Source organism: Odontesthes bonariensis, chromosome 15 (genome assembly GCF_027942865.1).
Source record: "Odontesthes bonariensis isolate fOdoBon6 chromosome 15, fOdoBon6.hap1, whole genome shotgun sequence".
NCBI lineage: Eukaryota > Metazoa > Chordata > Actinopteri > Atheriniformes > Atherinopsidae > Odontesthes > Odontesthes bonariensis.
In genome coordinates, this window is record NC_134520.1 from 37,678,944 (window position 1) to 37,694,728 (window position 15,785).

General features: G+C 48.5%; 1 protein-coding gene across 4 annotated transcripts in view; it reads left to right on the plus strand.

Moving 5' to 3' along the window:
• The window catches only part of patj (PATJ crumbs cell polarity complex component), a 251,504-nt gene that overhangs the window by 204,474 nt on the left and 31,245 nt on the right, over positions 1-15,785 (plus strand). For all 4 annotated transcript variants that reach the window (XM_075486127.1, XM_075486126.1, XM_075486129.1 and 1 more), the window contains 8 exons: positions 988-1,351; positions 1,421-1,484; positions 3,322-3,402; positions 3,478-3,549; positions 7,797-7,974; positions 8,175-8,285; positions 9,774-9,824; positions 10,382-10,481. In XM_075486127.1, coding sequence (XP_075342242.1) covers positions 988-1,351; positions 1,421-1,484; positions 3,322-3,402; positions 3,478-3,549; positions 7,797-7,974; positions 8,175-8,285; positions 9,774-9,824; positions 10,382-10,481 — 1,021 coding nt within the window. The remainder of the gene's footprint in view (positions 1-987; positions 1,352-1,420; positions 1,485-3,321; positions 3,403-3,477; positions 3,550-7,796; positions 7,975-8,174; positions 8,286-9,773; positions 9,825-10,381; positions 10,482-15,785) is intronic.

The following is a 15,785-nucleotide window of genomic DNA, read 5'->3' on the forward strand; positions in this document are numbered from 1 at the left end:
TTCAGAGATGGAAATGGTTTTAAATCAAAGTTCTGGGCCTCAGAGTTCTGGGCATCAGAGTTCTGGGCATCAGAGTTCTGGGCATCAGAGTTTTGGGCCTCAGAGTTCTGGGCATCAGAGTTCTGGGCATCAGAGTTCTGGGCATCAGAGTTTTGGGCCTCAGTTCTGGGCATCAGAGTTCTGGGCATCAGAGTTCTGGGCATCAGAGTTTTGGGCCTCAGAGTTCTGGGCTTCAGAGCTCTGAGCCTCAGAGTGCTGGGCATCAGAGTTCTGGGCCTCAGAGTTCTGCGCCTCAGAGCTCTGAGACTCAGAGTGCTGGGCCTCAGAGTTTTGGGCCTCAGAGTTTTGGGCCTCAGAGTTTTGGGCCTCGGAGTCCTGGGCCTCAGAGTCCTGGGCATCAGAGTTCTGGGCCTCAGAGTTCTGGGCCTCAGAGTCCTGGGCCTCAGAGTTCTGGGCCTCAGAGTTTTGGGCCTCAGAGTTCTGGGCCTCAGAGTTCTGGGCCTCAGAGCTCTGAGCCTCAGAGTTCTGAGCCTCAGAGTTCTGAGCCTCAGAGTTCTGAGCCTCAGAGTTCTGGGCCTCAGTCCTGGGCCTCAGAGTCCTGGGCATCAGAGTTCTGGGCCTCAGTCCTGGGCCTCAGTCCTGGGCCTCAGAGTCCTGGGCATCAGAGTTCTGGGCCTCAGTCCTGGGCCTCAGAGTCCTGGGCCTCAGAGTTTTGGGCCTCGGAGTCCTGGGCCTCAGAGTCCTGGGCATCAGAGTCCTGGGCCTCAGAGTCCTGGGCATCAGAGTTTTGGGCCTCAGAGTTCTGGGCCCTCAGACCTTTTACTTCCTTTTACTTCCTTTTATTCCTGTTGATGGATTGGAGTTTTGTGTGATTTCAGCTGCACAGAAACTGATATTATTTCCAAACTGCCTTTAATGGCAGGTTCTGACATCTCCTCGGGTTACCTTCTGATCACCTGAACTCCCAGCTTTCTGTTTGTGTCCCAGGGCTTCAGTGATGGCTCCATCCTCCCTGAAGGCCTTCATTACGAAGAAGAAAAAGAAGAAGAAGAAGAAGAAGACGAAGAAGAAGAAGGGGAGGAGGAGCTGATACTGGACGGAGGTCTGCCTCGCTACGCCTCCTCTCTGACCTCTGACCTCCTGGCCGTGGAGGACAGCAGGGAGATGGCTGTGGATGAGGAAGAAGAGGAGGTGGAGATGGAGGAGCGGGTGGGGTCCCTCCCCAGGAAGCCTCCCCCATCGTGGGAGGAGTGGAGGCTCTCCTCCTCTGTCAGGCCTGGAGGAGCAGAGGAGGAGGAGGAGCAGAGGTCGGACGGTGAAAGCGTGGCGTCTGTAGGGAAGCTGATTCTGGGTGAGGAACCTTCAGACCCGTCCTTCATCCTCCCAGAGACGCAGATCCAACCCTGTGTGTTTGTTTCAGGTCTTCCAGACTCCAGAGACAGCGAGGCCGACTCTGAGCTCACTCTGACGGACACCGACACCGAGTCAGTGCCTCTTCCACCCCCCCCCCCACCAGCACTCCTTTATTCTCCTTTATTCTTTACTCTGTGGGACACATTTTAAACAGCACAAGATGCTGAAACACAATTAAAAACACAAGTCTCTGCATGCTTTTCTCGTCTTTATCTCATGTCTTTGTCGTGTTTTTTGTAATTTTTTTTTCTTTTTTTTTGTATTGTGTTTTTGTTGTCGTTTGACGTGTTTTTGTTGTTTTTTTGTCACATTTTTGTGGTCCTTTTGTCGTGTCTTTTGTCTTTTTGTATCATGTTTTTGTTGTCGTTTGTCGTGTTTTTGTCATCTTTTTGTAATGTTTTTGTCTTTTTTGTCGTGTTTTGTCGTCTATTTGTCGTGATTTTTTTGTCATATTTTTGTCGTGTTTTGTAATATTTTAATTGTGTTTTTGTCGTCTTTTGTGTTGTATGTTTTGTAGTCTGTCGTGTTTTTTGTCATGTTTTTGTCGTCGTGTTCACCCCGTCTTCCTTCGGCCTCTGGTCAGTATCTTTGTATCTCTGTTTCTTTAAAACATCACGGGTGGTTTTAAAAGCTTGACAACATAAAGCTGCTGAGACTTGTCTTTGGGAGAAAGTTGGTTTAAACTTCAGCATCTGGTTAATTTCCAAACATATTTTATTCTTTTGAGTGAAGTAAAGTCTGATATGTTTCCTGCTTGTTGCTTTGACTGAAGATGACTGAATTTAATCATTTTTACTTTCTTTGTTAAAATGTCTGAAGTGGAAATTAAGGGCGAATTTATAAATTTAACAGGATGATATCAGTGAGTTGGTAACTGAATTTTATTCAAAGTTCCACGTCCAGGCCGTTTCGTTCTCCTGACTGTAGCAGACTCGGGGAAAACAACCAAATTTTCTCCCTGGTTTCGCTCGTTTCCCGGCAGACAATCCCAGCCGCTCCCTCGCACCGTCTGTTTGAGGCTGTAAATCCTGCAGAGAACAGCAGAAACTCTGTTCATTTCAGATTCTGAGGTATATTGGATGCAGCATGAGAGCCGGTCAGCTGGACCGAACCATTGTGAGAGTAGGAGGGGAGATCTAAACTTTCCAAATGTTGTTTTGTGCCTGAAATCCTCTCAGTGCATGTTATCCAGTCTTACAGTTTACAAAGAAATGTTAATGGCCTCGTTTCTTCATTTCCTGTGACACCGTACTGAAGCATGTTTATCCATAGTTTATGACATCATCAATCAGCTGTGAGCTCCTCGGTCCCAGCTGTTTCACAGTGCGGTGGCGCCCCCCTCTGGTTGAACAGCTCACATGTTCACATCAGGGAGGTTTTCCAGGATCAACGTTCAGAGGAAACGTCCTGCTGCTCTTACACTGATGCTGAGTCAACTTAACGTACGATCATCATGGAAGCTGCAGCTCCAGCGAAGGGTTAGCCTAACCCTCTGTTCTCAGGTTTCATGTATCAGGACACAATAAAACTCTAAATAGAGGAATTTAGTTCCTTTTAAATGAGGCAGAAGATTTAGATGTTTCAGAACTGAAACTATGAGCACGATTCTCACTGATCTGTGGAACCTTTCAGCTCAAAGTTTTTACACATCAGGACGTAATGAAACTCAGCAGGTGTTAAAACTCAGTGAATCAAGCCTCAGACGAACAAAACGTTATGGAACCCTCCATCAATAACGTGATGAAACTTCTCCCAGATTGATCATTTCCTTCTTCCTGATCTGAGAAATGTTTTTCTTTTCTTTTTTTCTTTTTTCTTTCTTTATTTATTTACGTTTATTTATTTATTTTTTTCATTATTATTATTATTTTTTTTTAATGTTTAAATGTTTGTTTTCTTCCTCTGGAGGTCTGTCAGGGTGGTGCACACAGCGAGGAGGAAGAGGCGGAACCAGGGGGGAGCCTTTCAGCCAATAAGAGGAGTCTACAGGTAGGGCACCTGCCTCACCTGCTGCTGGTCGGGTTCAACATGTTCAGAAAGTTTAACACCCGAGTCTGTTCACAGCGAGCTGCCCGAGAGGGAAGAGGGCGAGGGGGAGGAGACGCCGGCCTTCAGCCACTGGGGACCCCCCCGCAGGTAAGGGACCCCCCCCCTCCGTACGTAACATACCCTGCCGATAACGTAACGTACCCTGCAGATAACGTAACATACCCTGCAGGTAACGTACCCTGCAGATAACGTAACATACCCTGCAGATAACGTAACGTACCCCGCAGATAACGTAACGTACCCTGCAGATAACGTAACATACCCTGCAGATAGCGTAACGTACCCTGCAGATAACGTAACGTACCCTGCAGATAGCGTAACGTACCCTGCAGATAACGTAACGTACCCTGCAGATAACGTAACATACCCTGCAGATAACGCAACATACCCTGCAGATAACGTAACATACCCTGCAGATAACGTACCCTGCAGATAACGTAACGTACCCTGCAGATAACGTAACGTACCCTGCAGATAACGTAACATACCCTGCAGATAACGCAACATACCCTGCAGATAAAGTACCCTGCAGATAACGTAACATACCCTGCAGATAACGTACCCTGCAGATAACGTAACGTACCCTGCAGATAACGTAACGTACCCTGCAGATAACGTAACATACCCTGCAGATAACGCAACATACCCTGCAGATAAAGTACCCTGCAGATAACGTAACATACCCTGCAGATAACATACCCTGCAGGTAACGTACCCTGCAGATAACGTAACATACCCTGCAGATAACGTAACATACCCTGCAGGTAACGTACCCCGCTGCAGGTAACATACCCTGCAGGTAACATACCCTGCAGATAACGCAACATACCCTGCAGATAACGTAACATACCCTGCAGGTAAAGTACCCTGCAGATAACGTAACATACCCTGCAGATAACGTACCCTGCAGATAATGTACCCTGCAGATAACGTAACATACCCTGCACATAACGTAACATACCCTGCAGATAACGTAACATACCCTGCACATAACGTAACATACCCTGCAGATAACGTAACATACCCTGCACATAACGTAACATACCCTGCAGATAACGTAACATACCCTGCAGATAACGTACCCTGCACATAACGTAACATACCCTGCAGATAACGTACCCTGCAGATAACTTAACATACCCTGCAGGTAACGTACCCTGCAGATAACATAACATACCCTGCAGGTAACGTACCCTGCAGATAAAGTACCCTGCACATAACGTAACATACCCTGCAGATAACGTACCCTGCAGATAACGTAACATACCCTGCAGATAACGTAACGTACCCTGCAGATAACATAATGTACCCTGCAGGTAACGTAACATACCCTGCAGATAACGTACCCTGCAGATAACGTAACGTACCCTGCAGGTAACGTAACGTACCCTGCAGATAACGTAACGTACCCTGCAGATAACGTAACGTACCCTGCAGATAACGTAACATACCCTGCAGGTAACGTACCCCGCTGCAGGTAACGTAACATACCCTGCAGATAACGTACCCTGCAGATAACGTAACGTACCCTGCAGGTAACGTAACATACCCTGCAGATAACGTAACGTACCCTGCAGATAACATAACGTACCCTGCAGGTAACGTAACATACCCTGCAGATAACGTACCCTGCAGGTAACGTAACGTACCCTGCAGATAACGTAACGTACCCTGCAGATAACGTAACATACCCTGCAGGTAACGTACCCCGCTGCAGGTAACGTAACATACCCTGCAGATAACGTACCCTGCAGATAACGTAACGTACCCTGCAGGTAACGTAACATACCCTGCAAATAACGTAACATACCCTGCAGGTAACGTAACGTACCCTGCAGATAACGTAACGTACCCTGCAGGTAACGCAACGTACCCTGCAGGTAACGTACCCTGCAGATAACGTAACATACCCTGCAGGTAACGTACCCCGCTGCAGGTAACGTAACGTACCCTGCAGATAACGTAACGTACCCTGCAGGTAACGCAACGTACCCTGCAGATAACGTACCCTGCAGATAACGTAACGTACCCTGCAGATAACGTAACATACCCTGCAGGTAACGTACCCCGCTGCAGGTAACGTAACATACCCTGCAGATAACGTACCCTGCAGATAACGTAACGTACCCTGCAAATAACGTAACATACCCTGCAGATAACGTACCCTCCTGCAGGTAACGTAACATACCCTGCAGATAACATACCCTGCAGATAACATAACGTACCTTGCAGATAACGTAACGTACCCTACAGATAACGTACCCCCCTGCAGATAACGTAACATACCCTGCAGATAACATAATGTACCCTGCAGATAACGTACCCTGCAGATAACTTAACATACCCTGCAGATAACGTAACGTACCCTGCAGATAACTTAACATACCCTGCAGATAACTTAACATACCCTGCAGATAACGTACCCTGCAGATAACTTAACATACCCTGCAGATAACGTAACGTACCCTGCAGATAACATACCCTGCAGATAACGTACCCCCCTGCAGATAACGTAACATACCCTGCAGATAACATACCCTGCAGGTAACGCACCCTGCAGATAACATTCCCTGCAGGTAACGTACCCTACAGATAACGTAACCCCTTGCAGATAGCATACCCTAAAAGGTAACATACCCTGCAGATAACGTAACATACCCTGCAGGTAACACCACCTGCAGATAACATACCCTGAAGGTAACGTACCCTGCAGATAACATACCCTGCAGATAACTTAACATACCCTGCAGATAACGTAACATACCCTGCAGATAACGTAACGTACCCTGCAGATAACATACCCTGCAGATAACGTACCCCCCTGCAGATAACGTAACATACCCTGCAGATAACATACCCTGCAGGTAACGCACCCTGCAGATAACATTCCCTGCAGGTAACGTACCCTACAGATAACGTAACCCCTTGCAGATAGCATACCCTAAAAGGTAACATACCCTGCAGATAACGTAACATACCCTGCAGGTAACACCACCTGCAGATAACATACCCTGAAGGTAACGTACCCTGCAGGTAACGTACCCTGCAGGTAACGTACCCTGCAGATAACGTAACGTACCCTGCAGATAACGTACCCTGCAGATAACGTAACGTACCCTGCAGATAACATACCCTGCAGATGACGTAACGTACCCTGCAGATAACGTAACATACCCTGCAGATAACATACCCTGCAGATCAGGTAACATACCCTGCAGATAACATACCCTGCAGGTAACGTACCCTGCAGATAACATATCCTGCAGATAACATAACATACCCTGCAGGTAACGTACCCTGCAGATAACATATCCTGCAGATAACATAACATACCCTGCAGGTAACGTACCCTGCAGATAACATACCCTGCAGGTAACATACCCTGCAGATAACATATCCTGCAGATAACATAACATACCCTGCAGGTAACGTACCCTGCAGGTAACGTACCCTGCAGATAACATATCCTGCAGATAACATAACGTACCCTGCAGGTAACGTACCCTGCAGATAACATATCCTGCAGATAACATAACATACCCTGCAGGTAACGTACCCTGCAGATAACATATCCTGCAGATAACATAACATACCCTGCAGGTAACGTACCCTGCAGATAACGTACCCTGCAGGTAACGTACCCTGCAGATAACATACCCTGCAGATAATATACCCTGCAGGTAACGTACCCTGCAGATAACGTAACGTACCCTGCAGATAACATACCCTGCAGATAACGTAACATACCCTGCAGGTAACGTACCCTGCAGATAACATACCCTGCAGATAACATACCCTGCAGATAATATACCCTGCAGGTAACGTACCCTGCAGATAACGTAACGTACCCTGCAGATAACATATCCTGCAGATAACATAACATACCCTGCAGGTAACGTACCCTGCAGATAACATACCCTGCAGACAACATACCCTGCAGGTAACGTACCCTGCAGATAACATACCCTGCAGATAACGTACCCTGCAGACAACATACCCTGCAGGTAACGTACCCTGCAGATAACATACCCTGCAGACAACATACCCTGCAGACAACGTACCCTGCAGATAACATACCCTGCAGATAACATACCCTGCAGGTAAGGTACCCTGCAGATAACGTAACGTACCCTGCAGATAACGTAACGTACCCTGCAGATAACGTAACATACCCTGCAGGTAACGTACCCTGCAGGTAACGTACCCTGCAGATAACATACCCTGCAGATAACGTAACGTACCCTGCAGGTAACACACCCTGCAGGTAACAGTGCCTGTTTGCCCTCTAACACCTGTGACCCCTGTGAGGCTAACGGACAGTTTCTGCCCCGCAGGGTGGAGGTTTGGCCTGAGGAGGCGCAGTCTCTGGGTCTGAGCATCGTCGGAGGTCGAAACATCATCAAGCGTCTGAAGAACGGAGAGGAACTGAAGGGCATCTTCATCAAACAGGTTCTACCCAACAGCCCCGCTGCCAAAACTCACAGCCTGAAGACCGGGGACAAGATCCTGGAGGTAGGGCTCGGTCCGATTCCTGCTGTACCACTCAGGTTCTGTTCCCAGCAATCCACTCTGAGACCCGTGGTCCAGCTCATTCAGACCTGATGGTTCTGCTCTGAGCCAGTACCGAGATGTAGCAGAACCCTGCAGATCTGACCGGATCCCCACAGATGAACAGCTGGTCACCTCATCGATGATTCTTCTTCTGTGTTCAGGTGTCGGGTGTCGACCTGCGAGCCGCCAGTCACGAGGAGGCGGTCGACGCCATCAAGTCAGCGCCGAGCCCGATCGTGTTCATCGTTCAGAGCCTGTTGGCGACGCCACAGGTACGCACATATGTTACCTTAAGACCTTTTAAAGCCCTCAGAACAGCTGCTAACATCTGGCTCCATGCCGCGGTTCTGATTGGTTCTGATCAACACCGATACGAACAGAACCTGCAGTCTGGACTGAAAGATAAAACAGAGACACACCGACATTAAACGGTGACGCAAGTGGTGACCTTCTGATCCCCACCTGCTGCCCCCCCCCCTCCCGCCAAGTGTTGTTCCGATACCAAAATTTTAACTTGGATACGATACCTGCCAAAAACACCTCGATACTGAACCGATACCACGGCGAAAATCTAAAAACATATGGAACAGAGATGAATAATGTTCCAGCTCGGTCTCACTATGGTTTAATTTCAACAGCTTGCTCCTTTCTGCTGTCTTCCTGCTGTTTGAGCTAATTACTGAGGAAGTATGAGCCCAATCTCTGCTGTTAGAACGGGCTTTAACAAAAGTAAAATGATTGCTTTCCTCATGAACAATGAAATCCCAAATACACTGTCGCTCAACCTCTGAACTTCTGGAATGTGTCACTGAAATGTCCACCTGGAAATGATTATTAACCAAACGGCATATATGCCATGACATTACCAGAACTGAGAGAATATTAAACAGCGTTTGCAAGTTATACTTCAGTCAACATTACCAGCATGAACAACATGCCCTTTCATAAGCTAACCAGCTGAGAATGCTAAAGGCTCTGTGGTAAGAATAGCCTGCAGTCGCTGTAAGGAAAACATGTTGTTTCATCCACTCGATTAGAAAGGGGCTGATGGTGATTTCAGTCACATTCTCTAACCTGTCGGTCTTTGACTTCTTTGTAAAGCAGCGAGGTGCTTTGCCATGTTAGACGTGTTCCCTCCCTTCTGTAGCATCTCTAACACACCGGCTTCAGTGGGTCTGATCACTATCTGCGAGGGAAGCCAAATAATTCCAGTTCCTTCCAGAAAGAACGTATCGCATCGTTTTCTGCGTCAGGGTATCATGATACCTTTCTGGTATCGGTATGCCGTCCAACACTACCGCCTGAAATGATCGATTCTGCATTTCAGCCTCTGACTCTACTTAGTCGAGCATCTCTCATCGTTTTTAAAGTTAATCTTCCTCACAGCAAACTGAAGCAGAAACCAGAACCCTGACGGTTCTGAACCGTGCAGAACCAATCTGAACAGGTCCAGTTGCACTCGGCTCAGATTCACTCTGTCTTTTAGTCATTGGTGCCAATGATCTGATTTATTGATTATTTGGAAATAGAAATTAGTTTGGATTCTCGAGCACATCTGGAAAGTTCTGACACCAAATCCAGAATATTTCATCTGGTTCATAAAAACCTTTCAGACACTCAGACCTTCATCCAGGTTGTTGTTTTCCCTCCATGCAGTGCATTCTGGGAGTTTGACACATTTAAATGTGTGTAAAAGTGTTTAAGTGTTTAAATGTGTGGTAAATGTGTGTAAAAGTGTGGTAAATGTGTGTGTGTTGCAGCTCGTGTCTCTGACGGCTTCCAGCTACAGAGCGAAGAGGACGGCGTCTCCGGTGAGTTCCAGCGTGAGTCCAGCAGGGGGCAGCACCTCCTCAGCTGAGTCAGTTAGGTTGAGCTGCATGTGTTCAAACTGGACCTTATTTTCCATTATTTTTCCAGTATTTTCCAGGTCTGAATAAGGACGAAAAACGTTTGTTTCCAAGTTGGAAGCAAAGACTTCGATTTGTCTGATGTTCAGAGCTGTGATCTGGGGCAGAATTTATTATAATAAATTGTTTCTTCTTATTATAAAGTGTATTTATTCTACTTTGGGGACTGAAACTCAAAGTTCACTAACTTACACATTAAGATAGTTGTTTATATTAAAAACAAAGTAAATGTATTTGTATGGAGCACTGAAACTGCCAAAATCTGACATGAGTATAAGAATAAAGAAATGTCTAAATAAGGAAGTTTAAATGATAAATAATGTGAAATAAATCATTGTTTCTGATTCAGTTTAAATAATTTATTTCTTTGTTTTCTTTATTTCTCTGAAGAACCGATGACATCATGTGGCTCCTCATGACCTCCCTGTTTGTTTGTTTGTTTGTTTGTTTGTTTACTGCAGAACCCTGATGTGGCCCCACCCCCACTGAGGCAGCCTCCGCCCTACAGACCTCCCGTCCAATCAGAGCAGGAGCTAACATCGGACCTGGAGCAGGCCAGAGGTGAGGACACACCTGCCTCATGGTTTGGTTCTGACCCACCTGACGGGGTCCAGACCCGCGGTTCCTTCTGATCCGTTTAACTGGTGCCGTAACTGAGCCAAAAGTAGATCAGACTGGGCCCGAACGGACCTGCTGTCTGCAAGCTGGACCGGCTCAGAGTCAGTCTGGGGTTCTGGATGGCTGGTTGGGTTCTGGTTGGGTTCTGGATGACTGGTTGGGTTCTGGATGGCTGGTTGGGTTCTGGTTGGGTCGGCTCGGTCCCGTTTGATTGAACCTGCAGAACTCGGGTCCACAGAGAGGTGGGGTTCTGGATGGCTGGTTGGGTTCTGGATGGCTGGTTGGGTTCTGGGAGGCTGGTTGGGTTCTGGATGGCTGGTTGGGTTCTGGGAGGCTGGTTGGGTTCTGGATGACTGGTTGGGTTCTGGATGGCTGGTTGGGTTCTGGGAGGCTGGTTGGGTTCTGGATGACTGGTTGGGCTCTGGGAGGCTGGTTGGGTTCTGGATGACTGGTTGGGTTCTGGGAGGCTGGTTGGGTTCTGGATGACTGATTGGGTTCTGGATGACTGGTTGGGTTCTGGATGACTGGTTGGGTTCTGGATGGCTGGTTGGGTTCTGGGAGGCTGGTTGGGTTCTGGATGACTGATTGGGTTCTGGATGGCAGGTTGGTTCTGGATGGCTGGTTGGGTTCTGGGAGGCTGGTTGGGTTCTGGATGACTGGTTGGGTTCTGGATGGCTGGTTGGTTCTGGATGGCTGGTTGGGTTCTGGATGGCTGGTTGGGTTCTGGGAGGCTGGTTGGGTTCTGGATGGCTGGTTGGTTCTGGATTGCTGGTTGGGTTCTGGATGACTGATTGGGTTCTGGATGGCTGGTTGGTTCTGGATGGCTGGTTGGGTTCTGGGAGGCTGGTTGGGTTCTGGATGGCTGGTTGGGTTCTGGGAGGCTGGTTGGGTTCTGGATGACTGGTTGGGTTCTGGATGACTGATTGGGTTCTGGATGGCTGGTTGGTTCTGGGAGGCTGGTTGGGTTCTGGATGGCTGGTTGGGTTCTGGATGACTGATTGGGTTCTGGATGGCTGGTTGGTTCTAGGAGGCTGGTTGGGTTCTGGATGGCTGGTTGGGTTCTGGATGACTGATTGGGTTCTGGATGGCTGGTTGGTTCTGGATGGCTGGTTGGGTTCTGGGAGGCTGGTTGGGTTCTGGATGGCTGGTTGGTTCTGGATGGCTGGTTGGGTTCTGGGAGGCTGGTTGGGTTCTGGATGACTGGTTGGGTTCTGGGTGGCTGGTTGGGTTCTGGTTGGGTCGGCTCGGTCCCATTTGATTGAACCTGCAGAACTAGGGTCCACAGAGAGGTGGGGTTCTGGATGACTGGTTGGGTTCTGGATGACTGGTTGGGTTCTGGTTGGGTTTTGGTTGGATTCTGGGTGGCTGGTTGGATTCTGGATGGCTGGTTGGATTCTGGTTGGGTTTTGCTGGGTCGGCTCGGTCCCATTTGATTGAACCTGCAGAACTAGGGTCCACAGAGAAGTGGGGTTCTGGATGGCTGGTTGGGTTCTGGATGGCTGGTTGGGTTCTGGATGACTGGTTGGGTTCTGGTTGGGTTTTGGTTGGGTTCTGGTTGGCTGGTTGGGTTCTTGTTGGCTGGTGGGGTTCTGGATGACTGGTTGGGTTCTGGTTGGGTTTTGGTTGGGTTCTGGTTGGGTTTTGGTTGGGTTCTGGGTGGCTGGTTGGGTTCTGGTTGGGTTCTGGTTGGGTTCTGGTTGGGTTTTGGTTGGGATCTGGTTGGGTTTTGGTTGGGTTCTGGATGGCTGGTTGGATTCTGGGTGGCTGGTTGGGTTCTGGTTGGGTTTTGCTGGGTCGGCTCGGTCCCATTTGATTGAACCTACAGAACTAGGGTCCACAGAGAGGTAGGGTTCTGGATGGCTGGTTGGGTTCTGGATGACTGGTTGGGTTCTGGTTGGGTCGGCTCGGTCCCATTTGATTGAACCTGCAGAACTAGGGTCCACAGAGAGGTGGGGTTCTGGATGGCTGGTTGGGTTCTGGATGGCTGGTTGGATTCTGGGTGGCTGGTTGGATTCTGGGTGGCTGGTTGGATTCTGGGTGGCTGGTTGGATTCTGGGTGGCTGGTTGGATTCTGGTTGGGTTTTGCTGGGTCGGCTCGGTCCCATTTGATTGAACCTGCAGAACTAGGGTCCACAGAGAAATGGGGTTCTGGATGGCTGGTTGGGTTCTGGATGGCTGGTTGGGTTCTGGATGGCTGGTTGGGTTTTGGTTGGGTTCTGGTTGGCTGGTTGGGTTCTTGTTGGCTGGTGGGGTTCTGGATGACTGGTTGGGTTCTGGATGACTGGTTGGGTTCTGGTTGGGTTTTGGTTGGGTTCTGGTTGGGTTTTGGTTGGGTTCTAGTTGGGATTTGGTTGGGTTCTGGTTGGGTTTTGGTTGGGTTCTGGTTGGGTTTTGGTTGGGTTCTGGATGGCTGGTTGGGTTCTGGTTGGGTTTTGGTTGGGTTCTGGTTGGGTTCTGGTTGGGTTTTGGTTGGGTTCTGGTTGGGTTTTGGTTGGGTTCTGGATGGCTGGTTGGATTCTGGGTGGCTGGTTGGATTCTGGGTGGCTGGTTGGGTTCTGGTTGGGTTTTGTTGGGTCGGCTCGGTCCCATTTGATTGAACCTGCAGAACTAGGGTCCACAGAGAGGTGGGGTTCTGGATGGCTGGTGGGGTTCTGGATGACTGGTTGGGTTCTTGTTGGCTGGTGGGGTTCTGGATGACTGGTTGGGTTCTGGATGACTGGTTGGGTTCTGGTTGGGTTTTGGTTGGGTTCTGGATGGCTGGTTGGGTTCTTGTTGGCTGGTGGGGTTCTGGATGACTGGTTGGGTTCTGGATGACTGGTTGGGTTCTGGTTGGATTTTGGTTGGGTTCTGGATGGCTGGTTGGGTTCTGGTTGGGTTTTGGTTGGGTTCTGGTTGGGTTCTGGTTGGGTTTTGGTTGGGTTCTGGTTGGGTTCTGGTTGGGTTTTGGTTGGGTTCTGATTGGGTTCTGGTTGAGTTTTGGTTGGGTTTTGGTTGGGTTCTGGTTGAGTTTTGGTTGGGTTTTGGTTGGGTTCTGGTTGGGTTTTGGTTGGGTTCTGATTGGGTTCTGATTGGGTTCTGGTTGGGTTCTGGTTGGCTGGTTGGGTTCTGGTTGGGTTTTGGTTGGGTTCTGGTTGGGTTCTGGTTGGGTTTTGGTTGGGTTCTGATTGGGTTCTGGTTGAGTTTTGGTTGGGTTTTGGTTGGGTTCTGGTTGGGTTTTGGTTGGGTTCTGATTGGGTTCTGATTGGGTTCTGGTTGGGTTCTGGTTGGGTTTTGGTTGGGTTCTGATTGGGTTCTGGTTGAGTTTTGGTTGGGTTCTGGTTGGGTTTTGGTTGGGTTCTGATTGGGTTTTGGTTGGGTTCTGGATGGCTGGTTGGGTTCTGGTTGGGTTCTGGATGGCTGGTTGGGTTCTGGTTGGGTTTTGGTTGGGTTCTGGATGGCTGGTTGGGTTCTGGTTGGGTCGACTTGGTCCCGTTTGATTGAACCTGCAGTCAGGTGGATCAGAACAGTTCTCTGATGCAGCTGTGAAACATCTTAGAGAAATACAGCCGAATATCATCTGCATAGTGAGAGTTTTTATTTCAGTTTTTCCTCTTGCCCCCGCCTGAAATGAGGCGGGGGTAAGATTATTTCCTGCGGGACGCCGTAGGACAGAGAAGTGGAAGGGGGGCTGTAGCCATTGTTTGGGTTATCGGGGGTTTGGCCTGATATAAATGATGAGGTTTATCTCGGATCATCTGAATTAATGTCCAGCCGTCTCAGTTGATCTTAAACCCCCCTGAAGTCTCTCAGGTTGACCTCTGACCTTCTCTGTTGACCTCTGACCTTCTCAGTTTGTGTGAGTCTGTCCTGCAGCAGCAGTGTGTTAATGTGTGTGTTTCTGTCTTTCAGGCCTGGTCTGACCCTCCCGTCCTCGTCCCGCCCGTCGCAGCTCTAAGGGAACTCTGTCCATTATTGTTATTTTTGTTCCTCAGTCACTTTCTCTCTGGGTTTTCCTCGCTGCCTCTGGGTGCGTTTGGTTTGGTTTTGGGCGTCTGGAGCAGGCGGGCGGGGCAGTGGGGGGTTTTCTGGCTGCTGGTTTGAGGCTGTTGTGATGGGAGAAGCTCAGAGGGTTCTACTGGTTTTACTGGATGTGGGTTGTTGAGCTGGAAGCTGATTGCAGGGTTCCTCTGTCCTCATCCCTCCTGTTCCATGACTGATCTGATCAAGTTAAAAATCATTCTGATTTTATTTCTTCATCTTTCTACCAGTTCATCTCTTTTTCAACTGATATTTTTCCCTCGGACACAAATCAGTTCATAAAATGTGAAAATAGAAATAATCAAACTTTAAAGACACAATAAATTATGTTTAATCTGAACTTCTGGTGATTTCTGTTAGAATCGTTGAAGCTAAAGTTTGTTATTCAGGAGAAAACTTCACATTAAAACGGTCAATAAAATGATTTGTTCAAACTCACGTAGATTAAAGTCTCCGTTAGATTCTTTTACATCGTTCATCAGGCCTCAGTCAGCATGTTAAAGGTTAAAGGTCACCCCAAGGTCAGAAACCCAAGAGCTACATCTCAGACTCTGCAGGCCTCAGTTAGCATGTTAAAGGTTAAAGGTCACCCCGAGGTCAGAAACCCAAGAGCTACATCTCAGACTCTGCAGGCCTCAGTTAGCATGTTAAAGGTTAAAGGTCACCCCGAGGTCAGAAACCCAAGAGCTACATCTCAGACTCTGCAGGCCTCAGTTAGCATGTTAAAGGTTAAAGGTCACCCCAAGGTCAGAAACCCAAGAGCTACATCTCAGACTCTGCAGGCCTCAGTTAGCATGTTAAAGGTTAAAGGTCACCCCAAGGTCAGAAACCCAAGAGCTACATCTCAGACTCTGCAGGCCTCAGTTAGCATGTTAAAGGTTAAAGGTCACCCCGAGGTCAGAAACCCAAGAGCTACATCTCAGACTCTGCAGGCCTCAGTTAGCATGTTAAAGGTTAAAGGTCACCCCGAGGTCAGAAACCCAAGAGCTACATCTCAGACTCTGCAGGCCTCAGTTAGCATGTTAAAGGTTAAAGGTCACCCCAAGGTCAGAAACCCAAGAGCTACATCTCAGACTCTGCAGGCCTCAGTTAGCATGTTAAAGGTTAAAGGTCACCCCAAGGTCAGAAACCCAAGAGCTACATCTCAGACTCTGCAGGCCTCAGGTAGCATGTTAAAGGTTAAAGGTCACCCCAAGGTCAGAAACCCAGGAGCTACATCTCAGACTCTGC